The following is a 27,270-nucleotide window of genomic DNA, read 5'->3' as shown; positions in this document are numbered from 1 at the left end:
AGTAGCCTGATGATGTCCTCTAAGCTCACATCCCACCTCTTCAAGCGACCATCCGGGTCTCCTCCGAACACATACAAATGTCCCACACCGTAGCAGCAGAGCAACGATTCACATTGAACGTAGAACAGACATGTTTACAAAAACCAGGGGCCAGAGCGACAAGGACAGCAGGTAGTGTTGACCTTGCACGTGGCCAACCCAGGTTCAATCCCCAGGACCCCATATGGTCCCTGAGCTCTGCCAGGAATAATTCCTGAGCACAGAGCACGGAATAACCTCTGAGCATGGGCCAGGTATGGTCCCAAAACAAAATAAAAACAAAAAAACAATCTAGCCAGAAGACCACACTTGAATAAAAGAACATACTACATTAATAAAAAATATATGCAAGTTTAATAGCCCATCAGCAAGAGCTTTTAAGAAACAGTAACAACCATTTGCATGCTACAAGTATTCATTGATATTCCATGTTACTTTGACAACTGAAGAACTAAAGTCATCCAAGGAATTGTTCATTTCATCATTTTCAGAATTACGTTTTCTCATCTAGACTGTCCGAATGTGGTAGTGATTGCTCTCCACTGTCTCCTTGTCGTGGCTCTGTGCGCTGGTGTCTGAGGAATGCCCCCAGCAGGGAACGCAGGCCAGCAGCTAGCCGGGAAGCCAGCCCTGCTCCCTGCCACAGAGCGCACTGGGGACGTCTGGGAGGATCTTCTCAGAATTGTGCTGTCGTCTGGGACTTTCTGGAAGGATAAGGAGACTGAGTGAAAGCCAGGCTCTCCTCTCAGCTTCCCACACATGCTAGGATGAAGACCACACACTGCAGTGAAAGAATACTCTACTGTGGATCCCACTGATTCGGGGCTTTTTGGTTTTTGAGAACAGAACAGCTCCAAGGAGGCACAGTCAGTGGTGACCTGGATTCAATTCCCAGCAACTCTGATTCACTCCCTCCGCCCCCAAACACCACCAGGGTGGGCTGGGGACCCCAGCACTGCTGGGCCAAGCAGCACTCGGTTCCGTATCACCGAGTAGCCCCTGAACACTACCGAGGAGACCCCATCAGAGAGAACAAAAGGGGCTGGAGAGACAGTACGGTGGAGAAGGCACTTGCTTTGCATGCAGCAGACAGCGGTTCGATTCCTGGCACCCTGTCTGATCCCCGAAGCTCCACCAGAAGTGGGCCCTGAGCACCTGGGTATGGTCCAAAAACAAAGCGCAGAAGCAGGGAATTAGGGCAAGGGTCCTACAGCTCTTAACCCCCACTATTTATTGAATCTAAGACCTCACCAACTGTAAGACGCACCATTACTTCTTGAGGGTGAAAAAGGACTGAAAGGGAACCCTCACGACACAGGTCAGGAGGACACGCAGTTTGCAGATCTCCAGGACAGCACGGGTGGGGAGGAAACCCCCGTGCCCCCATCTGCAGCGCACCCCTGCCCCTCACTGCTGGGTGCCACGTCCACATGGTCCATGCACTGAATCTGCTCAGCTGAGCTCACTGACTGTACTGGCCGTGAGCACGTGCCACGGCTCCGTGGACAGGGGCAACAGGGGGGCGCTCCTAGAGGAGGATGGGATGTCACTGGAGATGTCGGGGGTTGGGCTTTCCTGGATTCTCTGAGGTTTCTGATGGCGCTCAAGTGGAAGCTTCTCACTGCCCCATAAGCCTGCATGGGGTCGGGGACACAGCATGTGAGTTTTTGCAGTGGAAGGGCAACACGTTCGTTCCCGAGGTCAGGAAGCGACCCCCTCGCTGCTAACCAAGGCAGAGAGGCTGGCGCTCAGCAGTGCTGTGGATTCAGGAAACACTCATGCTTTTCCCCAGAGACTGTCCAAACCCAATCTGAACTAAATGACTAATTCACAATTGAAAAAAAGGGGACTTTGAATCTTTAGATCGGCTCACGCATCCCAGAGTTTTCACTTCCTCCTCTCGTCATTCCATCAGTAAAGAACGGAGATACTGGGGCTGGAGAGATAGCATAGCAGGTAGGGCGTTTGCCTTGCACGCGGGCAACCCGGGTTTGATTCCCAGCACTGCCAGGAATAACTCCTGAGGGCAGAGCCAGGAGTAACCCCTGAGCATCACCGGGTGTGACCCAAAAAAAAAAAGAACAGGGATACTTAGAATACTATTTTGTTAGACCACACCAGGACTACTCCTCACTCTGCACTCAGGGATCATTTCTGTTGGGGTTCAGGGGGGTCACAGAGGGTTTTGGGAACTGAACCTGGGTCAGCCAGGCCCCAGAGGACCAGCTCTCTGGCACAGAATGCCGCTTTTAAAGCGGAAGGGCATAGTGCTGCAACACTGTGTGTCTAAGACTCAACTACGATTTACTTTCTATATCACAGTGCTTTAATAAAAAATTAACTGGATTTCCACGTGACCCAGCGGTTCAACTCCTAGGAAGATGGACCAAGGGCCCAAAAGCACAAATCAGAAAAGTTGCCTGTAAGTCTATGTTCACCGCAGCTCTGTGTACAACAGCCAAAAAACATAGGAACAGCCCAAACGCCCACAAACAGATGACTGGATAAAGAAACTATTGCACATATACGCAGCCTTAAGAAAAGATCAAGTCACACAATTTGCTACAACGTGGATGAATTCAGAAAGTACTGTGTGGAGTAAAATCAGAGGGAGAGGAACAGACTCAGAATGTTCCCCCTCGTATGTGGGATAGAAAGAAATCTTGTACAGGAACATCAAAAGCTCAATGCAGCAGAAACGAAGAGCAGAAGACCTGGTCCCGGTGGTGAGCTTGGTCATGGGCAGAAGTAGGGTGAGAAGTTACGGAAAGGGGCACAAGAACAACAGAGGAGGTGACAGTAGGGACTTGGGAGGGGGGTCGCAGGGACAAAAAAGGGGACACTGGTGCAGGATAGTGGGCATTGGTGAAGGGACTGATACTGGAATACCGTATGCCTGAAACTCAACTACCAATATCTTAGTAACTTTGCAAATCATGGTGATTCAATTAAAAAAAGAAAGGAAGCAAGCAAGCAAAAAAGCAGGCGGGAATAAACACTGGCCAGTGATGACAGACCCTGAGAGCCGAGTGTGCTAGCGGGGTCGCGGGGAGGGCTGACGAGGACACGCGGGGACGCCGGGCGATGCAGGACTCGGCTGGCAGGGGTGGGGCAGCATCATTACAGACCGGAAACACTGATGTTTACACTAGGAAGTCACGGTACCGTAATAAACTTAGCGCTATAAGAAAATCATTTTTCACTACGCAGTTTCAGGGGTGGGAGATGACTTGGGACATAACAACATAGGCATAGTCAGGAGGTGGGCAAAATTTTGGACAAGGCTCTTTCCCAAGGAAAAGGAGCAGATCATCCTGGTCTGCGTTTTTTCGCCTGGGATAGAGAGAGAGGTGGGGATAACAGGCGTCACCCCGAGACTCTCAGCCACAGGGACATGTGAAAGAGATGCTCCCATGGGGAGGCCTGTCACGCTCCCGTGGGGGCCAGTTACGCTCCTGCCAAGCACAGCTAAACCGCGATCTGTTTAGGGCAGCGGCGGGAGTCGGGCACCGCAAACTACCACCAAAGGAGCCCCTAACTCCTATTCCTGGGAATTGTTTTTAAGAGAAACTGAACATGCCAGAAGACACAGAGCTGGGGAGAGACGGCAGCAGGCGGAGGAGCGCCTGCTCTGCACACGGTCAACCAGGGTTCACTCCCCGGTACCCTACATGATCCCCGAGCACAGAGCCAGGAGTAAGCCCTGAGCACCAGTAGGTGTGGCCCCAAAATATAAATAAACGTTCTTCCTAATTTTTTTAAGGCCCAGAAGATGGTTAACAAGTTAGAAACGTGAGTCCCTTCCTTAATGTCTGTTCTGCATTCTTAAAGCAGAATCACAGGAACAGGAGAGAAAGATAATACAGCCCCGTAAAACTGATGGCAAGAGCAGAAAAACTGCTCAGTGGCTATGTGCGTACCCCGTCTGCAAGAGCCCCGGGTTTGAGCCCCAGCCCCAGAGCCTAGCAGGTAGCAGGGACCATTCCCAGCTACCAGCTGGAGGATAACCAGGAGCAGTCCCCAAGCAGTATCTGGTGCGAGCCAAAAACCAAAGAGCGAAGACGGCAGACTGCCAGGTTCAGAATGACGGACACACAGTCACGGGAAACATACACCACAACGACACAGTAACTCACGGTGGGGGCCGCCACTCAGTGCTGGGGCTGCTCTGGGCTGATGTTCATTGTTCGGTAAATTTCCTTCAGTAATAACAAGGCAGTATCTTCAGATTCCCTGTGACAGAGAAAAGAACATTTACCCCTGGGGCTGCAAGAAATTCAACATCTCTGTGTCAAGGGGGGAAACGCAGCTTCTGTTCCATCCTACTCTTCCTAAACAGTCTGTGAAGATGCAGGGAATGGAATCCGAGAGCTGTCCTGGGCAGGTGCTGGTCTGGGATTCTCCTTGGGGAGAGACGGACGCAGGAAGTAGAGCGTGTCAGAGTGCAGGGCACCCCCTGCCCACAGCATCCCTCCACAACTCAGTGTGACGTTTGCTCAGGCAAAATGGCAACTAGGACCAAATGGCGACCAGCAACATTCCTAGAATCAGGAACCACCCTGTCCCCAGCACGGAGGACAGGACTTATGGCTCACGTGGCACCGGGAAGCCACCAGGCCGCATTCCCCGCTTCCTCACCATCGACCCCCGACAGATAACGGAGCCAGACCAAGGACACCGGTTCCACTAGTCCTGGTTCCCTTTTCCCGCCCAAGACAACTTAAGGAGCCCCCTTCCTCTTTCCCAGGGCGCGGCTCGACCCCAGCCTCACCCGTGGTTCAGAGAGTTCGTCCGGGAGCACATCCCAATCAGCTTTTCCTATTCCCTTCCCTTCCTTCGTCCCCGTCCTCTGCAACAGATGGGCTTCCCAAATCCATCACTGAGCCCATGGACTGAAGGCTGGGCTCCACACCGGTGACACACTGCCATCTTGTGGGTAACTAACCCGAAAGGGGAAACGGATTTGGGCTATCGGGAAGCTCCAATGGACACATCAAGGCTAAGCCAAGCAAGAACCTCACTAGGGCTCGCGTCCCTCTCTGTGCCCAGGAGCGTCGGGGAGGAGAAACGCTCACCAGTAGCACAGGTGACTCTGAAGCGCGAAGAGATACTCGTTGAAGCTCTCGATGGGCTTCTCCTGGAGCACATAGTCAATGCGGCGGCCGCCGTTGAGCATCCCGACCTTCCCCAAGTAGTCCTCGTCCTTGGGTGAGTCTGGACTGTCGACAATCTTCTCCGCTGGAATTGAAGCCATTGCCACATCAAAGTCAGTCCCTTCCCTCTCCCCCTGCCGTCAGCCGACTGCCTGGGTCCGGTGAGGACACTGTGTGACTATAGCAGCCCAAAGCTCCCGGGCTCACTGCCCGCCACTCCAGAGAACCGGGGGGGGGGGGGGGGGGGGGGGGGGGGTAGGGGGCTGGTCACCTAAGGGATAGGAGAGAACGCCACGAGCTGAAGGAGTTTGGGAGAAAGAGGAGGAGACAGCATAGCAGAAAGCACGATAACAGCGGAGACAGGAAATCATCACAGCATCACTGCATGATGACCTGGCCTGGTGTCGGAGGCGGGTCACCATCTCGCAGTGACGGGGCTCCCTGGTGCGTTCAGGGCCAAGAGATGCTCCCCGGTTGATAGACAAGGAACAGGTTGCAGACTGATTACTAGGTGATAAGCAACAACCTTTATTCCCAATCCAGAGACCAAGTAGAGGGGAGAGCGACCGCCAGAGAAGGGGGCAGGGACAGACCGGGAAACAGTGCAGGGGGCGTAACACAAGGAGAAGTTTATCCCGGGAAATTGTGAGTATCCCCAGGGAGTTGGTGAGCCATGGCAGCACTCAAGGGGGGAGACACAGGGTGACAGGGAATCCGACTAACATGACCTCCTAGCAAGGGGAACAGAACGCTCGTAAAGGAGGAGCAGTGATCACAGATTACAGGGGGCGGCGCCCCCTTGGGCACCGTCCTTGGCCTCTGCAGCCATGTCTGTCTCCGAAGCTCTCTCGCCTCAGATGAGAACCCCCGTATGGACAGGGCAGTCTCACCCAGAGGGACCGGGAGCAGTGCCAGCGGGGGGTCCAACAGCACGGCTCGGCACGTCTCTAGCAACACACTACAGAGGGTCACCCAGAAGATGACAGCGAGAGTGAAACTTTAAATTGCCTCAATACAAACCTAATTCTCATTAGGTTTCAGGTGGTTCATTCTCTTTTTTTGTTGTTGTTGTTGTTTTTGCTTTTTGGGTCATACCCAGCGATGCTTGGGGGACCATATGGGATGCTGGGAATCGAACCCGGATTGGCTGCGTGCAAGGCAAACGCCCTACCCATTATGCTATCGCTCCAGCCCCAGATGTTCCACTCTTGCCTCAGGAATCTCGACAGCAGCTGGAGCAGTGTTACAGCAGGTAGGTGCTGGCCTTGCATTTGATCCCTGGCAAGTGCCCAAGCCCCACCGCCTGGACACAGCCAGGAGTAAGCCCTGAGTGGCCCAAAAGCAAAAACAAACAAAAACATAGTCATAAAAATAGTAAATGTGATGATCACAGTCTGTATCCGTCCTGGAAAACGTCTCAAGTGTCAAGATTTACCTTCAACTACTTGCTTCTCTTCTTCCTCTTTGATCTGATTGGCCACCTTCTCCAGTTCTTCCTGCAGCTGAGCTGAAGAGGTATGGGCACGCGCAAACTCGTTCAACGTCTGCCAAGCGCTTTTCAGAGAGCTAATAAAACCCTGCTTCAGATCAGAACCCATACGAGAGAGGCTTTCTTTCAACTCTAGAGAGATCAAAACACATCAAGTTATTAGCTGTGGACAGCACAGTAGATCCTCAGGCAGTGACTTTAGTAATATCATCGCAAGACACAACCACCATCACAAAATGGCTCTTATTGATCCAAGTCTCCATTCACCATTGTACAGTATGTACGATATGAAGTACCTTGTGTCTGCAAAGGGGCAAACTGGGGTGATGGGTGGGCAAATATGGCATTGGTGGAGGGAAGGGCACGCTGACTGGTCTTGGGACATTTAACGCCTGAAGCAACTGTATTATGAGCACCTTGGTAAATTATAGTCCTATAATCACGGTCACGACCATGCCTCAAGCAGGCCCCAGTAACGTCTCCTTCGTCCTAGCCCTGAGATTTTTAGAAAAGTGCCATGTTCAAGGCTCTTTCAGAGTTAGGAGAATGAGACCCATCATTGTTACTGGTATCTGGCATACTGGGTACGCGACGGGGAGTTTGCCAGACTCTGCCGTGTGGGCAGGTTACATTCGATAGCCTGCCAGTTTGTCCTATAATAAAAAAAAATAATAAAAAATAATAATAAAATTTAAGTTATTCGTGTGGAAAAAAAAGCCCTGCACCATGAAAATTAAAAGAGAAGTTGAACATTTCTCAGACAGGTAAGAACTCTTTCTCCTCCCCTAAATGTTAAATGCATGCGAGTTTCTCAGCCAAAATCCTTAACAATTAAAATATTTTGAGTCTGGGCAGAGTGATAATACAGCGGGGTAGAACATTTGCCTTGCACTTGACCGACCCAGATTCAATCCCAAGCACCCCAGAAGGCCCCCTGAGCACCGCCAGGAGTGATTGCTAAGTGCAGAGTCAGGAGTAACCCCTGAGAACTGCTGAGTGTGGTACCAAAAATAAAAAAATAAAAATAATAAAATATGACATCTTATTATCTCATTCCTACTTTGGACAAACTTGCAGGCTATCAAATGTAGCCTGCCCACAGGGCAGAGTCTGGCAAACTCCCCGTGGCGTACCCAATATGCCAAATACCAGTAACAATGATGGGTCTCATTCTCCTAAAGAGCCTTGAATATAATCTCAGGGCTAGGATGAAGGAGACGTTACTGGGGCCTGCTCGAGGCAATCGACGAATAACAGGATGATGAAATGAAAAAATGAAAAAAATAAAATATTCTGAAGAGTCTTATTATTCTCCTTTTGGTGCAAGGTACAGGATAACAAACAGTGGCGTTCAGAGGCCCATGAGACGCAGGAAACGGAATCCATCCAGGACGCAGACCAGAGCGCAGTCTGAGCCAGCTCCCTGGTCCCCGTTCCCTTTGTAAAAAAGGAATCTTGGGGACTGGTGAGGTGGGGAGGGGGGAAAGGAGGGAGTGAGGCATTTGCCCTGCATACTGACAGCCCCAGTTCAATCCCTACACTACAAACCCCCTCCCCCCCAGCAAATGCCGTAAGCAGGTTCACATCATGAACTGCTTTATGGTTGGAGACGTAAGGTAATGGGTTTGCGGGCAGCCAAACTTGGTTCAAAACTCTGACTCCGCCTATGGCCCCCCAAGCACTACCAAGGATCACTCCTGAGCAGAGAGAACCATGAGCACTGCCAGCGTGGCCTCAGTTTACCACAACTCCCCAAATGAGTAATGAATACCCAGGGCATACTCATCTGTATTTTTAATCATAAAAAAAAAAAAAAAACAAGCCCTCAAGAGAGCAGAGCAGTAGTATAGCAGGTAGGACTTGCAGCCTTGCAGCCGACCTGGGTTCAATCCCCGGTACCCCAAAGGCTCCCTGAGTTCCACCAGCAGTGATTCCTGAATGCAGAACCGAGAGTCAGCCCTGAGCATTGCTGGGTACGGTCCAAACTCCAGGCCCTGGAGCCTGAGAGAATGAAGGCCAGGTTGCGCGCGGCAGGACAGCAATCCTGCACAGGGTGACTAACCCTCAACTGACTTTTCAATATCACAAAAGGAAATTAAAAACTAAAAAGACGAGTCTTCCCAATCTGTTATAATCTGATTTTCTGGGCAATCTGAGTTTCTGACATAACCACAATTTAAACTTCTAATTTAAAAATGGAGAAACTCCTTTCCTTCTTATTTCTGTCTAAAAGAAATCACGAGAATTTTATTCAAATGTTTTTACTTCAAACTGTTTTTTTGGGGGGGTTGTTTTGTTGGATTTCTTTTGGGGGGTGAGGGAGACGGGGAACAATGCCCAACTGTGCTCAGGGCTCACTCCTGGTGGACTCAGGGACCCACATGGGTGCCAGGACTGAACGAACCCAGGTCAACCATAAGTCAGAGCCTGAATCGCTGTATTTTCTCTTCAGATCATTTTCTCAACACCTTTCCAACTTTTGAGTATTATCTGAGCATTATGTCAACATTAGGAAGAAATCTTTATAACTCCTACAAATATTCAGCAATAAAGCAGTCCTAAGCACAGCAGGATTTGAAATAATACTCATTCTGTCAAAGTATTTACTGCAAACATTTTCATAATACATTATAAATGACCGATTACAAAACAACGGGGAGGAAACAAGTTTCCACATTTTTGCGATTTACCTAAATGAAGTCTTTTTCTGCCTTTGTGATGTGGAATGAGGACTGCTTTGAGGTCCAAATCGGGAACAATCATGGGCTCTAATCTATATGCCACCGGGTCAAGCTACAAAGAAAAGAATCGGAAAGTTCTGAGAGCTCTTTTGATTATTTAGCTGAGTGAAAAAACAAGTCACTGACAAACGAGGGATTTCTGTCCATGATGTCTTCAAATAATGGTAATTTGAAGATGCCTTTCAAGATGTGGTAAAATCAGCCTGCAAAGGAGTCGGGGGGGGGGGGGGGTGAAGGTGCTTGCCTGGCAAGTGGCCAACCCCAGTTTGATCCCTGAACTCCACCAGGATGACCCCTGATCAAAGAGCCAGGCAGGAGAAAGCCCTAAACACCTCCAGATAGGACCCCAAGATCCCCAAAGCCCCCAAAATTTATTTTGTGAGCAAAGGAACAGAATTACTTCCTTGAACAAAGGTTTCACGGTAGAAGTTATGGAAAATATTAAACTCTACAAGGACAGAGAGCTGAACTGTACAAAAACCAAGATCAGAATTAATTCATTTAAGAATCCGAGACTTGGGGCTAAAGCGATAGCACAGCGGGTAGGGCGTTTGCCTTGCATGAAGCCGACCTGGGTTCGATTCCCAGCATCCCATAGGGTCCCCTGAGCACCGTCAGGGGTAATTCCTGAGTGCAGAGCCAAGAGGAACCCCTGTGCATTGCCGGGTGTGACCCAAAAAGCAAAAAAAAAAAAAAAAAAAACCAATCTGAGACTCTGGCAGGATGAAGAGGGCAAGGTAAGATGGGCAGATAGCTCATAGGGCTGGCCCCCAGGACCGCATGGTTCCCCGAGGAAGGAAACTCAGTGTACTCACTGGGTGGTAAATATTGAAGAAGCCTTTACACGTGGGTAGCCTGTAGTTCTCATCAATCCGATCTACTCCTCGAACAGTGAGAAGCACACCAATGGGAGATCCCAAGGCAAAGAAATTCTCTGGCTCAAAATCCAACGAGTTATAAACAACAGAAACCTAGAATTGAAACACAGTTAACAGAGGCAACAAAGGATCACTCTGGGCTCCCCGATCCCAAATCTGAACCCTGCCCACACAGAGAGGGTCCGGGGCGGCGGTAACACACACCTCCCACTGCCCCCGTCTCTCCAGTCAGGTGAGGAAGTCAGCTAGAGACTGTAAATCTGTCCAAGTCGGTTCACATTTTCAGGTAGAGGTTAAAATGGCATCTCTAGGGGCCGGAGCGATAGTCCAGCAGGTAGGGCATTTGCCTTGCACACGGCTAACCCAGGTCTGGGTCCCAGCATCCCATATGGTCCCCCGAACACCACCAGGAATGATTCCTGAGTGCAGAGCCAGGATTAACCCCTGAGCATAGCCGAGTGAGACCCAAAAAGAAAAGAAAGAAAAAAGGCATCTCTAGGGGGCTGGATAGCACAGCAGGTAAGGCACTTGTTCCATCCCCAGCATCCGGTATGATCCACCAAGCCCACCAGAAATGATTACTGAGTGCAGGCAGAGCCAGGAGTGACCCCTGAGCAGCACTGGGTGTGGCCCAAGAGCAATAAAGCAATTAGAAAATTAAATTTTAATAAAAAATAAATTGTCACCTTTAGGGGGTCAGAGGGACAGAACAGCACAGCGGCATAGGGATAGGGGCTCGCCTTGCACACAGCTGGCCTGGATTTGATCTCCAGCAACCCATAGGGTCCTCCAGGCATCTCCAGAAGTTAATTCCTGAGCACAAAGCCAGGAGTAATCCTTAAGCATCATCGGGTGTGACCCCAAAAACAAATAATGAAATGCCATCTTCGGGCTTCCTCCTCAAGCCCGTGTTCTCCCTGAACATGACTTACCTTGCCTGTCTCTACATTTCTCTGCTTCCCTACGGTCCCCAAAGCTCTGCAGGGGTGACCCCTGAGAACTGTTGGGTGTGGCCCTTGCAGGCCCCACTCCTCAAAAAAAAAAATTTATTGGGGCTGGAACGATAGCACAGTGAGCAGGGCATTTGCCTTGCACGCGGCTGACCCAGGTTCGATTCCCAGCATCCCGTATGGTTCCCCGGGCACCGCCAGGGATAATTCCTGAGCGCAGAGCCAGGAGGAACCCCTGTGCATCGCTGGGTGTGACCCAAAAAGAAAAAAAAAAGAAAAAAAATATTTTAAATCTTGCTTCAACAACCTCCACACTCTTTCCTCTCAGGAAACTTTTCTGTAGCATTTTCAACGATTTTACATAACAAACAAAAGAAAATATATTATTTCGGTTCTGCTTTGGGGCAGGGATGGAAACATCAGAAATGTGGTGGCGGGAAGGTACAATGGTGGTGGCATTGGTGTTCGAATATTAAATGTAATGAAATATTGTGAACTACTTTATAAAATTTTTTTTAAAAATTGAAAAAAAAAAACCCTGAAACTAGAACTACACATGTTCTAGCAATCCTTCTCTGGGAAAAAAAAAAAAAACACCTCAAAGAAATAAAAAAAAAAATTTGCTTCACAACAACAACAAAAGTCACGACCTTCAGGGGCTGAAGATCGGCAGGGCACTTGCAAGGGTTTGGTATCGGATACCCCGTGGGGCTCCCACGCCAACCCCCAGGAGCGATCCCTGAGAGCAGAAGCAGGGATGGGCCTAGCCGCAGACGTACCTGCCCGGTGCCGACCTCAAAGGACTCGTAGTGGACGTTCGCAGAGGACACGCAGACGCCGACGGGCAGTCTCCTCTTGGCCTCGCCGGGCGCCGGGGCCGCTCCGTCACCTTTCGGGGCATTTCCTTCTGGTCCTGGGGTCACGGCGGCCACTGCAGCCTTCTTCTCCGAAGCCATCTTTCTCTGCTCCTGTGACATCCCAACACTTCGTGTCACAACCCCGAGGAAACCCCCAGTTCCAGGTAGCACCAGGGAATCGTTCTCTTTAGGTCACGGAACGGCTTTGTAGTTATTAGAAAAACCGTCCTTTGTAGGGCGAGGGGACAGCACAGTGGTTAGGGCACGTGGTCCCCTGAGTATCACCAGGTGTGGCCCTGGAGCCCCCAGCACCACTGGGGTGACCCGGGATCAGAGCTGCACTGCACCCTTGGGCCTGTGCACTGAGCTGAGCTGAGAAGGGCTGAGGTCTCCTGAGTATTTCTTTTGGGGACCCAAGAAAGAGAAAAGTGGCCGGAGCAACAGTACAGAGGATAACAGTAACAGTACTGTTAACAGCAATAGTACAGAGCCGTGCCCTGTGCATGGCTAGCGGGGTTCCAACCCTAGCACTGCCTTTGGTCCCCAAAGCCAAGCCAGGGGTGATCCCTGAGCACTGCTGAGTGTGCCCCCCCAAAAAATACAGAGGTAAGAAAAAAAATATCCTTTTAAGAAATGCATACTAAATATCCAGGGAAGAAATACCAAGATGTCTATGATTGTGAAAGGAAAAAATTAAGAGGCAAAAAGAAAACAGAACAGGACCAGAGGGACAGGCTAGTGGGTAAGGCCTTTGTGGTCCACAAAGCGATCCAGGTTCTATACCAGCACCCATAGGATCCGCAGAGCCTGCCAGGAGTGACCCCTGAGCACACAATGAGGAGTAAGCCCTGAGCACCAGCTAGGTGTGGCCCCAAAACAAAGCAAAAAATATCAACTTCCAAAACATACAGCTAGCAGAGACTACTTTCACTTTTCTATACAATTAAACTCTTCAACGATCAAAAGGGAAAATTTCAACTTCATCATTATATATACTTGAGATGGTTTAGAATTCATCAAGAGAGATGTAAAACTCCGGGAGAAAGTTCTTCTGCAGGTTTCTACCAATCCACCTGCACCCCCTGACAGGCTTCTTGCAAAGCCGTTTTGGGAGGAATGGAGAAACACGCCGTAGTATAACCACCCCCCCCCCAAAAAAAAAATAACTACTCAGAAATAAAAAAGAATGCAAATGCCTCAACAATGGGATGACTCTCACAAACCTCATTCTGTATGAGAGAGGCCCGACACAAGAGTACAGCGTGTTTCTGTTTCCATGGACTTCAGAAACTCATGAAGATGAGAGTAATCAAAAAAAAGCACGCCAGGGAGCGCGCAAAGGGCTAGACACAGACCTGGCACTCACAGGGTCCAGGGACACCCTGGTGGTCCCCAGCACCTCTGGGGACTGGGAAACAAGTCCAACCGGTTCGTCCATTCCCCCAGCTTCTTCCTGTACAGTTTTGAGGTCACACCCACTCCGGGGACTATGCAGTTCCAGGGATGAACCCTGAGGCCGCAGCCTGCAAAGCCTGAACCCCGATGCGAGCCTTCGTGCCGGCCCCTGGGCAGTGCTGGTGCAGGGAGCTGCCGGGCAGCAGAGAGATGATCTGCATTTGGGAAGACGCGGTTCCCTCTGCCCTCTGCAGGCGGCACACGGGCAAACCCACAACCCCAGTGAGGAGCCGTCCTGAGGCCTCAGCTCTCCTCTCAAAGAAGGAACTGCCACCACACTCAGACTTGACATTCTCAAATGCGGAAAGCAGCTGAAGTCATTCAAAATTACCCGAAGCCACGTGCTTTGTTCAAATAACTCCTACAGAGAGCCAACATGTACACAGCCATCAGTATTCCCAACAGTCAGAACTGTTCCTTTCCTTAGGGGTCGGAGTGAGTACAGCAGGGAGGCGCTCAGCTTGACCTGGCCTGCTCCCCGGGCATCCCATATGGCCCCTGAGCACAGAGCCAGGAGTAGTAAGCCCTGAGCACCACTGGGTGTGGTCCCAAAACGAACAAAATAACCACCCCTTTTCCTTCTCAAATGAAAATCAGAAATAAGGACCAAAAGAAGACGGGGCCAGAGCAATAGTCCGGCGGGGAGGGCGTTAACCTTACAAGCAGCTGTCTCCCGGGTTCGATCCCCAGCATCCTCCATGGTACCCAGAGCACAACCAAGAGCAATTCCTGAGAGCAGAGCCAGATGAAAGCCCCAAGCACTGCTGGGTGAGACCCCCGCACCCCACAAAAAAAAAAAAAAGAAGAAGAAAGAAAATCACTAAGATAATTTACAAAGGGATAAAGAGTGCTGGGGCTACAAGTATTTCATCTCATTATAAAAGAGTAATAGACTCCTGTTATTTCGGTCACAATAAATCAATGGGACACACCGCATTATCTTATAATTCACCTGAGAGGATTCTGTTAACCTAAAGCGATCAATGACAACAGAGCTGAGCAAATTTTCATGGATCATCACAAAGCAATTACCTTCGAATCTTAAAAACAGGATCAATTTAGAGGTCGGGGAGATCTCCCAGGGCAAGGCAACCCACGCCTTGCGTGGTCCAGGCCCCTAATTCAAGCCCTGGCACCAAGAGGATCCATCGTACTGCCAGGTACGACCATGGTGACCCCCAAGCACAGCTGGGGTGTCCTTGGTGACCCCTAGGTCAGACACACACCCCCAGGACTGTGTACTGCTGACACTGGCCCCAAGCACTGCTGGGCGGGCCTAAAAGGGTAAGGTCAATTTGGAAAGTTTTCCAAACCCCCCTTCAGTGCCATGATTCAGGAATCCTAAACATCCCCAGGTATTCTCCATGAAGTTTTCAGGAGCTCTCGGGCATCTCCAGTGACACTCAGGGCAGGACCCGGGCCTGGGAACCGCCTCCTCCCTCCTGGGCCCTGCTTCCCCATGCTCGTGCTTCACTGGGGGACACAACGGCTCCCAGGCAGGGCCACGAGCCTGCTCTGGGTGTGACCCCCGGCTACGACGCTGGACACCTCGAGCAGCTCGGCGAGGGGACGGGCTCTGAGCGGCAGAAGCGCTGTCACTGCTGCATGTGCCGGCAAAGGAACCCAGACTCACGGGCAGAGCTCAGGGCCCCTTTCTGAGCTCTGCCTCTTCCTGAACTGCTCCAGACGGCTGAGACAGCATCAATCAACGCTCTCAAATGCTGGAGAAGACTCTTCCTTCCCATTTCCGATTCTGCCCTGGCATCTTTCTCTGAGGCCCTTCCTAATGACCAAGCACCATTCGGATTTCTAGTAACCGCCAATGCAGCAAACATTCTAGCAGAAACCTGCCTAAGGGTCTCCTGGAGTCATCACCCCCTGCCCCACCCCTATCACCTGCAACCTGCCAGTGGCTTTGAGTTCTTACTTTGCTTTGTTTTAATATGATTTAAATTTGTTTTTAGGGGCTGGAGCCCGATAGCACAGCGGGTAGGGCATTTGCCTTGCACGCGGCTGAATTGGGTTTGATTCCCAGCATCCCATATGGTCCCCCGAGCACCGCCAAGAGTAATTCCTGAGTGCATGAGCCAGGAGTGACCCCTGTGCATTGCCAGGTCACGGTCATGGTCATCACGGTCCTCCCGTTGTTCATCAATTTGCTGGCGCGGGCCCAGTAACGTCTCCTTCGTGAGACTTGTTACTGTGTTTGGGGCCGCGACACTGCCAGGTGTGACCCCCGCAAAAAAACTGTTTTTAATTTGTTTAATATGATTGCTAAGAAATTCAGTGGGAGAGGTGGAGGACATCCCTCAGCACAGCCAGGAGTAATTCCTGAGCTCAGAGTCAGGAGTAAGCCCTCAGCATAGCTGGGGGGGAACCAAGAAAGGAGAAAAAGAAAATTCAACTGGAAGCTCGGGATGTAGCTCAGTGGGAGAGCACTAACTCAGCCTGCTTGAGGACCACTCCCCGGGTAATGGGCACACAGGGGACTTTCTTTCCGGATTGTCTTGATGAGGCATTTGCATCTTCTTCGCCCTTCAAATGGCTGGGATGGGGAAGAGAGAAAGTGAGTGCTCCCGGCAGGGTGCTAAGGTTTACAAGCATGACTTGATCCTCTCTCCAACCCTGCGAAGAGGATACAATCGATTCTGTTTTAGAAATAAAAGGAATCCAAGGATGGGGAAAAATGAGGCAGACTGTTCAAGAATGTGTAGATCGTTAGTAGTCAAACTGGAAATCAGGATGACCAGCTCATTTATTTATCCAATCTTGCCTAAATTTTTGCACTAGGAAATCCCCAAATTTCCTGAGCCACCCATGCTGACGCTCAGGGATGACACATGCAACGCCAGGAACCAAACGGCAGTCGGCTACATGTAAGTTCTGTCCATTCTCTCCAGACGCCAAACGTCAGTTCTGAAAGTAAAAGCCCTCTGTCCCAGAGAGTCTCCCACCCCGGGAAACATGGGGCAGTCACCCTCATGGGGATTCAGATCCGGCTCTAGGTGACGCCAAAGCCTGTGCTTCTGTCAGCCCCGTGCCCACAGCGCGGGGACAGAGCAAACTCGCCGGCCTAACTGCAAGGGGAGAGACAGAAACTTCCAGAACAGAATGAATGAGCTGCCACAGGAACGAGTATGCGCTGAGTACGCAGGAGGCCCAGGCACGCTCTCACGTGGTCCCCAAGCACAGGGACAGACCCCTGAGCAATAAGGAAGAGCTGAGAACCCCTCCTAAGTAAGTAAGTACACAAATAAGTCCGGAGCCGGTCAAAAGGAGCTTAGCGCTTGTTTTAGAGCGAAAGCGGCCCTTACCAGTTTGGCGGCTTTATGCTTCACGAAGTTAGCGATCTTCTTTCTGGGTCCCAGGGGTATTCCCATTTCCTTCAGGTCATCCACGGTACACATGAGCTTTAAGACAAAAGGAGCACGTGCACGAGTCAGCCCAGTGAAAAGGCAACTGAAGGCAAATGAGAAGATTTATAAAAGAAATCAACACCTGAAGCCATCTGAGATGCAGTTCAGTTCATTTTTTAAATGACAACTTGGGGGGAGAGAGACAGAGACAGGGAGATAGAGAGAGAATGGGAGGGAAAGAGGGAGAGAGGGGGAGACAGGGAGAAAGAGGGAGGGAAGAAGAGAAAGAGAGAGAGAGAGAGAGAGAGAGAGAGAGAGAGAGAGAGCGCCTGCCAAGAGGCAGGAAGAGGGAAACTGGGGACACTGGTGGTGGAAAATACACACCAACGAAGGGACGGGTGTGGAACATTTTATGACTGAAACCCAATCACAAACAACTTTATGACCATGTATCTCACTGTGATTCAACTGAAAAAAAAAAAATCTCTCCGAATCTAAAGACTCCGCAGTGACAGTCAATGAATCCAGCGACCTCTGCAGCAACCACGGGTGTGTTCTCACTCCTCCTGGAGATGCCCTACCGGGGGAGCAGCCCACTCTCTGTGCGCTGTTCACAACGCAAACGGGACTGCCCTGATCAGAAGGGCTGTAGAGATGCCTGCGGTACCCGGGACTGACTGACAGCCATGGGCATGGAGAGACGGCGCCATCGGCAACTTCACAGCTGCCAGAGCAGCCGATGAAGAAGTTGATCCTGAGGTTTTGCCAGTCAGGCACTACAATGACTATCCGTAAAGGTATTCCTGAGGGGGGGCTGGAGCAACAGCACAGAGGATAGGGAGTTTGCCTTGCACGCGGCAGACCTGGATTCTATCTCCAGCATCCCATATGGTCCCCTGAGCACCGCCAGGGGTAATTCCTGAGTGCAGAGTCAGGAGTAACCCCTGTGCATTGCTGGGTGTGACCCAAAAAGAAAAAAAAAAAGTATTCCTGAGTGAATGTTTCTCTACAGGAAATACAGTAAAACTGCAAGGGCAAAGGGCAGAGTTTTAGTAGAGTTCTATATAAATATGTATACATATATTATGCCTTACGTACATATATATTTTTGTGTACATATTTATATACATACATACGTGTTTATGTGTGTGTGTATATATATATTTTTTTTGAAGAAAAAACCATCATATGTGTGTATATACACACACACACACACACGGGATGTCTGGGTCACATATGGCTGTGCTCAGAGCTTACTCCTGGCTCTGCGCTCAGGGATCACTCCTGACAGGCTTAGGGGACCTATATGGGATGCCAGGAATTAAACCCAGGTCAGCCACATACAAAGCAAGCGCCCCATTCACTGTACTTAATGCTCAGACCCTGGTCACCTCCTTTTTGAAGAAAAAACCATCATCATTCAAGAACCCCAAAAGCAACCAAGATTTCTACCCTGCCCCCCCCCCCCACCTACCCCATCATTCCAGCATCCTGAGTTTTTTTTTTTCCTTTTTGGGTCACAGCCGGCGATGCACCGGGGTTACTCCTGGCTTTGCACTGAGGAATCACCCCTGGCGGTGCTTGGGGGACCATATGGGATGCTGGGAATGGAACCCGGGTCGGCCGCGTGCAAGGCAAACGCCCTCCCCACTGTGCTATCGCTCCAGCCCCTCATCCTGAGTTTTGGGGGGTCGGGGAGATCACCCACTCTGGGCAACACTGATTTGAATCATCTTAATTTTCACTGTGAGACACGGGAAAAGCAATCTCAGACAGACATAAATCAGTCTTCCCAGTACCAGGGATTCCATGTCAATCTTTTCCTTCTCGAACGTGCTGGTGTACTCAGAGAGGCTGAGTGTGTCCAGGGCCTCCTGCAAGGTGACGGCGTCTTCATTTTCAACCTCAAGGTCACAAGACTCATCCAAATTCGGCTTTGGCTCTTCAGATGCCTTCAAAACATGAAGGTGGAGGAACAGGACAAGATGAGTCCAGAAAAATCTCATCGAATTTCTCCTGAGCTAGCCAACATCTTAAAACAATTCAACTCTATACCCAAATCATAACTTTTGGTGGTTTGTTGCCCAAAATGTGAATAATTCTGAGGACACATCAATTTAATAAATCATGTTCCATTTTCTACAATCAGTTTTTAGTAAGATTATATTAAATGTAATGCTTAATCTCCTCACATTTAAATTTCTAACCCATGGGGAAGGATATGAAACACCCACTACCAAATTTTCCCACTACCCTTATATATCTCAGGGTATTTTGATACAGAAGAGCTTTTCAGGAAACAGTCTGATTCTGGAAAATTCCTCAAACTCTAACTCTGAATGTTAGTAGAGTCATACCTGCTTTTCCTGAAAATTCGGCTGCTTCACAATGCCATTAGCAATCGTTAATGGCCCGGGAGACTTGGAAAAATTCAAATCTTTTTGATTGGACAGGATATCAAACAGTATTAAAGAACCTGAGGGGGAAAGATCTCTTTAAAAAAACAGTAACGTACAAGGTACTTTTAGAACACACACCCCCACCGTCCCCTTTAGTAGTCGGGCCAACGCAAAGGTGCGTGGGTCAGTGCTCTGGGACCATGTGGGGCTAGAATCAGAAGCGGGGCCTCACGAACACTAGACAGGGGCTCTAGCCTTGAACCACAGGCCCAGCCCTCTGGGGCCGAGAGGTGGCACAGTGGGTAAGGTTGCTGCCTAAGATGAGGCTGACCCGGGTTCCAACACCAGCACCACATGAAGGTCTCCTGAGCACTGCCAGGAGTGATTCCCCAGAGCACAACCAGGTAGAGCCCAAAAACTAAAACAAACAAACAAACAAAAAAGAAGCAAAAAAGAAAGGGCTAGAGTGATAGCATGGTGGGAAGGGCACTTGCCTTGCATGTGGCCAATCCCGGTTCAACCCCAGCACCCCCTAGGGTCCCCTGAGCGTAGGCACGAGTGATCCCTATGCACAGAGCCAGGAGGGGGCCCTGAGCATCCCTGGGCGTGACCCCCACCGCCCAAATGAATGAATGACTTCAATGCAGCCAGGCGGCCCTACCTAAACTGTGCCCCGCGACAGACACCCCGCCTCTGAAGTCGGGGTTCCGACTCAGGAAGAGCGCGTGCAGACGATTCATCTCCAGCCCCACTTTCTCCACGATGGCCTGGCAGTAGGTGGGACTGTTGTAAAATAAAATATCGAGCAAGGTTTCGTTGGTGAAGTGACGAAAGCGGCCAACACTTGGTAAGGTGATTTTCTTGATGTTCCTGTTTGACAAGAGAAAAATAATATTCACTCATCGGTCCCCTGAAATCAGTGGAGATTCCCCACCACCCACCCAGTGCTGGGGGTTAAATCCAGAGCCACCCACAATGGTAGGGGACCGTCCGGTACAGGGACAGCGCCTGGGTCCCTGAACATGCAAAGGACCCTCCATGAGTCACACCCTTGGCCCCAAATCTGTGGGATCTTTTTGCTCTGTTTTGGGGTCACACTCAGCAGTGCCCAGGGCTTACTCAAGGCTCTGCTCTCAAGGGATCACTCCTGATGGGGCTCTGGGAACCATACAAGATGCTAGGGACTGAACCCGGGTCAGCCATACACAAGGTCTACCCACTGTGCTATGGCTTCTGCCCCTCTGTGGAATCTTTTTTTGATAAGAGGCCTGAATGAATTCTTATTTAAAAAAAAAAAATGTTTAGTCACTGTGAGAATCTTTAAAAAAAAAAAAAAACCCACAGAGTCAACTCCACAAATTAAGTGTTACTGGAACCAAGAGAGGGTTTGACTCCCAGCACCTCCGGCAGACTCCCAAGCAGAGCTGGGAGCGAGGGTCTAAGCCCAAAACCGAAAAATGAAAGTGTCTATTTCTGCCAATGAATGCACTATGAATTTAGGAGGGACCAAAACAATAGTACAGTGGGCAGGGCGCTTGCCTTGCACATGGCCAACCCAGGTTCGATTCCCACATCCCCCGAGCCTACCAGGAGTGATTAACTCAGTGCAGGGCCAGGGATAAGCCCTGAGCAGCACCTGCGGGTGGCCCCAAAACCAAACATAAAGGTACCAATTTTGGTATCGATAGCATAGCAGGTAGGGCATTTGCCTTGCACGCGGCCGACCTGGGTTCGATTCCTCCAGCCCTCTCAGAGAGCCCGCGGCAAGCTACCAAGAGTATGCCGTCCACAAGGCAAAGCCTGGCAAGCTCCCCATGATGTATTTGATATCCCAAAAACAGTAACAACAAGTCTCATAATGGAGACGTTACTGGTGTCCAGTCAAACAAATCGATGAACAATGGGAGGACAGTGCTACGGCGCTACAAGTTATCACATAAAATAAGGCGCATATGGAAGTCTAAAATCATGAGGAAGGCAGGGAGTTGGAGGGGACAAGTCCAGCCGTGCTAGACCACTCCTGGCTTCAGGACTCAACGGTTGCTCTTGGTGATGCTCCAGAAACCATGTGATGCCAGGGGACAAATCCTGCCCCCCCCCGCCCCCCCCCCCCATGTACAAAGTGTGTGCGCTGGTCTCGTAAGCCATCGCCCTAACCCTGTTTTAATTCTACAGCAGAATTCCAGGGGTTGGGGAGATGGTCCGAGCCTGTGCCCTGCATGATGCCAGGTTCAGCCCCAGAAACCCCAAGCCAACCAGCAGGGCCTGGTATTCCCCTGCACACAGGGTCTGGGCAGTTCAGCATTCTCGAGTTCACACTGAACCCCGGTACCCCCCACTCCAGCTGACCCAGGATCACAAGAATGGCCCCAAGCCCTAAACACTGCTTTGGAGGCAAAAAAAAAAAATCCACTTCTGATGGATGGAGTGTGGGTCAGTCAGTTTCCACACGTGTGGCCTTGGCACCATTTAAAAACATCCAGATTCTCTTTCTGTTTTGGACATCAAGATAAGTGACCAGAAACTGTGAGTAGTGAGTCGAGAGAGATGGTGTGACGGGCTGAGAACTTGCTCTGCACACAGAAGGCCCAGGTTTGTTTGATGCCAGGCACCACACACAGCTTCCTCAGGAGCCCAGAGCACCAGGCCAGAAAAGCCAGCCCCTGAGCACCCCCAAAACAGCAACAGCAAATTGTGGGCGAGAAGGACAGCAGAGCTAACACCAAAAAGAAAAGCACTAAGGAGCTCTAGAGAATGAAACTCTTCTGATTTGAGAAGGGCCACGATGGGGCACAGAGGCCAGAGAGCAGGGAAGGTGTTTGCCTTGCACACCGTTGGTGTTTCTATTTTGATTTGGTTTTAGTTTGCGGTCACGCCCGGCTAAACTCAGAGGTAACTCCTGGCTCTACATTCAAGAATTACTCCTGGCAGGCTCAGGGGACCACATGGGATGCTGGGTATCGAACCCGCATCACCACATACAAAGCAAGCATCCTACCTGCTGTACTCTCTCTCCAGTTCTGCCGCTTACCCAGGTTCAATCCCTGGCTTCGCATAGGGTCCCCTGAGCCCCTCTTGGAGTGATCCCTGAGGACACAGCCAGGAATAAGTAAGCCCTGAGGTCTGCTGGGTGTGGCCCAGCACAGCGAGAACGGCATTGGCCGCCATTGGTAGGATTATCTTTTGAAGTCAGTGCTCTGAAGTATCAGGACCAGTTTCTGAGACCCAGAGACATCGGCAGACCCAGAGCCAGGTGAGTCTTAATGAATCTGAGGTAACCGGAAGCGTTCACAGCCAAAGGGGGGCACATTTGGAGTTGCTGGCAGGTGCTGCTGGTATCTGGTGGCCTTCAGAGGGACCCACCAAGCTCTCAACAGCCTAGCTGAGAGACAATGATCTCAGTCCCTGGCTCTCCACCAGAGGCAATGCCCCTAGAGGACACGGGGCAAGGACTCGCGACCTTTCGGTTGTGACGGGGGTGGACAGTGCTGCTGTCGCTGCCCCATGGACCATCCACACTGCTGCACACTAGCTCGGCAGATTCTTTTGTTTTGTTTTGGGGTCACAGTCAGTTGTGCTCATGGGTTCCTCCTGGCTCTGCATTCAAAAGTCACTCCTTTAGTGCTCAGCGGACCGTATCGGGGTGTTGGGGACAGAACCCGGGTTGGCCCCATATAAGAAAAACGCACTCCCCGCTGTACAATGGCTCTAGCCCCTAAAACAGCATTTGTTAGCCAATTTGCATGTCTTAGATTTGCTGAACGATTCAGAGTGGGCAGGCAGACAGACAGACAAGGCAGACAGACAGACACACAGACAAGGCAGACATGCACGCACAAAGGAAATGGGCACGTGTCAGAGCCAAGTGTAGCATTCAAGTAAGGGCAGCTGCTACAGACCCATCAGTCTGTTTCCTACTCCACCAAAACCGTCTAACCCACCTGGGCCAGGTCTAATGAGCCAGTGCCGAGCCCCACGCACCTGTCCACGCCCGTGGCGTCGCCGCCCAGGGCGCTGTGCCAGTGGACCGGCAGCACCTCCACCCGGCTCACTCGCTGCGCATCCACCGAGCTCTTGAAATGCGTCTGCAGCAATTTGAGAGAAACCACCCTAAAATCATCCACTTAAAAAAGAAAAACAAAAAATACGGCAAGATAAATTAAGTTGATAAAACTGTCATCATTTAATAAGCAGTCAGCAATACCTCAAATATGAAGAATTCCGGGAGTGGGGCGGGGAGTCCACACCCGGCGCTGATCAGGGATGACTCCTGACAGAGCTCAGGGACCCTATGGGGTGCCGGGGATTGAACCTGGGACAGTTGCGTGCATGGCACATGTCCTACGTGCTGTACTATCATTCTAGCCCCTATGTCAGCATTTTTCATCAGCAACTTTTTGAGAAGAAACACTGATGACGAATTTAGTTCCAAAATCCCACAAGCCCCTTCCCCTGCTCCCAACTGCCATGACCGCTCACTCTCATCAGTTACCATCCTAGAGGACAGTGTGATTAAACAAACAGGACAGGCTGGCAGAGGGGCGTGCTCAGATCTACAGCCCAGGACACCCGGGAGTGGACTCACAGAGCCCGCCCTAACAAGGGGTGATGGTGGCAGTCTACTCCCCAAAGAATCCGAAATAATCCACCCACACACCTGACCCACGTCAACTATTCAATAACATGAATGATTCTCCTGCCACTGTCAGACTGAGAGTTCAAAAAGGAAAGGAAACCAGGAAGGCACGTACATCCATGAAACGATTCCTCTCCGTGAATTCACTATCCATCAGCTTAAGCCACAGCTGTTCCGAGCGGCTGCAACAGCTCACCCGGAAGTTGTCGGGAAAGTGACACACTACTTCCCACCAGCACTCCCCATTCTTCCCAGGCCAAGACCCTCTGGGTTCTGTACGCCATAAGGAAAACCAAGTACACATTATTTCCCAGTGTAGCGATTTGATGGACTCTCCTTATCCCCTTCAGTCGGCAGTCAATGGCCGGAGACGATCTTAGAAAGCCACATGTGACGGACAGCGTTCCCGATAGCTCTGGAACCATCCCATCCTCGGGAACTTACCGCATTCAACGATGCTCCTGAAGCGCAGATCACACACGGGCCCGATGCCGTGTACCATGAAGACCAGGTGGTCCACCTGAGGCCGCTCCCCTGCAAAGAAGCACAAGCACGTTCACCCCGAGTACACGGACACACACGCCGGGCCCACCTCGCGCCTTCACTGAAGAGCAAGAGTCCAGCTCCCCTCAGCCCGAACCCCCAACTCCGTAACTTTTCCTGTCCCATAAGCGTCATAACCCTCCAGCCAAGAGAGAACAAAGTTCATGGTCCAGCCTGGGGGCCAACAGTGAACTGGACCAAACATGGAATGAGCTGTGTACTCAATAGACAGTGTCCACCTCCAGAGGCCCCTGGACCTGCGACTGTGCAGGACCCACTGGGCCACGAGACCTGCCCACAGGAGGAAGAAAACTCTTTCCTCCAAATCCTTCCCTGCGACGTCCCACTTCCGTTGGGTTCACCCTCGCTTCAGGAACATGTCCAAGAAAATCTATTTTACTTGTTTTTTAATTGCTTTGAGACGTCTAGTTTGGGGGGAGATGGTGGTGGCGGGGGGGGGGAGGGGTTGGGCCCACACTGCACACAAGGCAAGTGTCCGGCCCCTCATACTCTCTCTCTCTCTCTGGCCTACTCTGCAATCTCATGAAACAATAAAGTTACCAGCAAAGTAACTGTCAAGTAAAATTCGGACTTCAAAAGGCATTAATAGGAGAAATCAAAGCATAGACACAGGGGTTGGCAAACCATGTTCATGGCCTGTTTTTATAAAACAACATTTCCGAGCACACAGTCATGCCCACTTATACAGACAAGTCCATAAACGCATGCTGAGATGAGGCGCCAAAGTCCATATGAACCGAACGAAAAGTCTAAAATTTTTACTACAAAGTTTTTCTGTTGTTTTATCCTTTTGGTTTATTTTGTCATTTTTTTTGTTTGTTTTTTCCATTTTGGGGCCACACCTGGCGATGCTTGATGGTCTTCCCGGTTGGACGCTTCAATGTCACAACGGCAGTGCCGGGGACCTGGCCATGCAGTGCCGAGGCTGAACCCAGCTGCCGGCGAGCAAAGCATATGCTCCCGCCTGTCGTCTCTCCGGGCCCACCAACTGGGTTTTACAGAAAAAGCTTCCTGCCTCTTGCACTAATTAATAACAAGCTAGATGAGGCATGACAAAACAAGTTCCAAAAAAATTGCAAGAAGCTTTCAATCAGCAATATTCTTGAAGGCGGGTGGGAGGGGGGAGGATTCATCCCCATGGAGCTGAGAGCTTACTCCTGGCTCTGCACTCAGGGATCACTCCTGGCAGTGATGCATGAGGGACCATACGGGACGTCGGGGATTGGACCGGGGTCTGCCACGTGCAAGGCAAGGGCTCTCCCCGCTGTACTATCACTCCAGCTCCACGAAAACACCTATATCAGCGGCGGGAGAGGGGGCAAGGGGTGTATCTCAAAGGCACACTGTCTCAGACTCAAGCGTGACCCAAAACCAAGGAAAAAAGGAAGGAAGGAGGACAACCCATATTTTAGAATCTCTATTACAAGTTGTATTTTCCCCAGAATTCTAAACTGAAAAACAGATAAAAGTTAAAAAAGGAGGGGCTGGAGAGATAGCACAGCGGGTAGGGCGGTTGCCTTGCACGCGGCCAACCCAGGTTCGATTCCCAGCATCCCATATGGTCCCCTGAGCACCGCCAGGAGTAACTGCTGAGTGCAGAGCCAGGAGTAAACCCTGTGCATTGCTGGATGTGACCCTAAAAGCCAAAAAAAAAATAAAATAAAATAATTAAAAAAAAAGTTAAAAAGGAAGCTTCATGGCCAGGGACGGGGAGGAACGGAGGCAGAGTGGGAGGACACAGAAGGGCAGGGGACGGTCCAGGCACTCCCGTGACAGTGCAGCAGCTCGGCACATCAAAGCCATCAACACTGACCATGGTCGGAACCGTGGCACCTAAACGTCCGTCAAATTTTTTTTTAATTTAAATGGAAGGAAGATTTGTGCCCATCTGGCTGATTTCCTCGCAGTGATGCTGGCCACTGTTTGTCCGAGCAACAACGCTGCCACAGGACGTGTGATGCCCCAACAACCCGTACCCACCATCGGGAATCTCATCCAGGTCGTCGTCGATGCCGCGCTTCACCACGCGGGGCCGCGTCTGCCCGTCCTGCGTGGTCCCCCACTCGTCTGGCACTGACGACGGCTGGAACTGGACGATGACCTGCGGGAAACAGGGAGCGATGCTGACGGGGCCTCCACGACAGGCAAATGACTCACTCCAGCACATCGCCAGGAAGAAGGCTGAAGGGCTGTTCCCCCGACCCTTTCTCCAGAGTCCTGCTAACGTTCAATAAACATGAAACACATCATGACAGTGTCCCTGTGCTAATGCCCAAAAACAACCCGACTAATCAGAAACAATAAGCCTGGGGCAGGACGTGGTACAGTGGGAGAGCGTCTGCCCTGTTTGGTTCGTGAAGCCCCGGACCCATCGCTGAGACTGGAAGAGAAAAAAGAGGGGACCAGAAAGAGAGTTGAGCGAGTAGGGCTCTTGCCTTGCAAGCAGCTGACCCAGGTTCAATCTCTGGCACCCTGTATTGCCTCCAGGGCAGCACCAGACATGGTCCCTTAGCGCAGAGCCAGGAATAATCCCTGAGTACTGCCAGCCCAAAAACAAAAAAGAAGAAAAGGAAGAACGAAATTGAGTAGTTTTGGGGCCAGAGAGATGGTATAGCACGTCAGGTATTTGCCTTGCACAAGGCCAACCCAGGTTCGATCCCCGGCATCCCATAGGGTCCACTGAGCCCACCAGGAGTGATCCCTTAGTAAAGAGTCAGGTGTAACCCCTGAGCACTGCCCGGCATGGCCCCAAA

General features: G+C 50.8%; 1 protein-coding gene across 2 annotated transcripts in view; it reads right to left on the bottom strand.

Annotated features, from left to right (window-relative positions):
• Window positions 1-374: 374 nt before the first annotated feature.
• SEC23IP (SEC23 interacting protein) overlaps window positions 375-27,270 on the bottom strand; it is a 47,635-nt gene continuing 20,739 nt past the window's right edge. Inside the window, exons 6-19 of one of the 2 annotated variants that reach the window (XM_056120401.1) lie at window positions 26,498-26,618; window positions 24,398-24,487; window positions 23,299-23,440; window positions 19,979-20,187; window positions 19,276-19,394; window positions 18,718-18,870; window positions 16,877-16,972; window positions 12,030-12,218; window positions 10,238-10,393; window positions 9,372-9,474; window positions 6,628-6,813; window positions 5,115-5,277; window positions 4,176-4,272; window positions 375-743 (exon numbers count right to left, since the gene is read on the bottom strand). In XM_056120401.1, coding sequence (XP_055976376.1) covers window positions 4,191-4,272; window positions 5,115-5,277; window positions 6,628-6,813; window positions 9,372-9,474; window positions 10,238-10,393; window positions 12,030-12,218; window positions 16,877-16,972; window positions 18,718-18,870; window positions 19,276-19,394; window positions 19,979-20,187; window positions 23,299-23,440; window positions 24,398-24,487; window positions 26,498-26,618 — 1,809 coding nt within the window. In that variant the 3' untranslated portion in view covers window positions 375-743; window positions 4,176-4,190. The remainder of the gene's footprint in view (window positions 744-4,175; window positions 4,273-5,114; window positions 5,278-6,627; window positions 6,814-9,371; window positions 9,475-10,237; window positions 10,394-12,029; window positions 12,219-16,876; window positions 16,973-18,717; window positions 18,871-19,275; window positions 19,395-19,978; window positions 20,188-23,298; window positions 23,441-24,397; window positions 24,488-26,497; window positions 26,619-27,270) is intronic. The other variant, XM_056120402.1, reaches the window with a different exon arrangement.

The sequence above is a fragment of the Sorex fumeus genome, unplaced genomic scaffold (assembly GCF_029834395.1).
Source record: "Sorex fumeus unplaced genomic scaffold, SorFum_2.1 ptg000043l, whole genome shotgun sequence".
Lineage (NCBI taxonomy): Eukaryota > Metazoa > Chordata > Mammalia > Eulipotyphla > Soricidae > Sorex > Sorex fumeus.
Note: the sequence above shows the minus strand (reverse complement) of the source record. Positions and strands in the feature narration are given on the sequence as shown.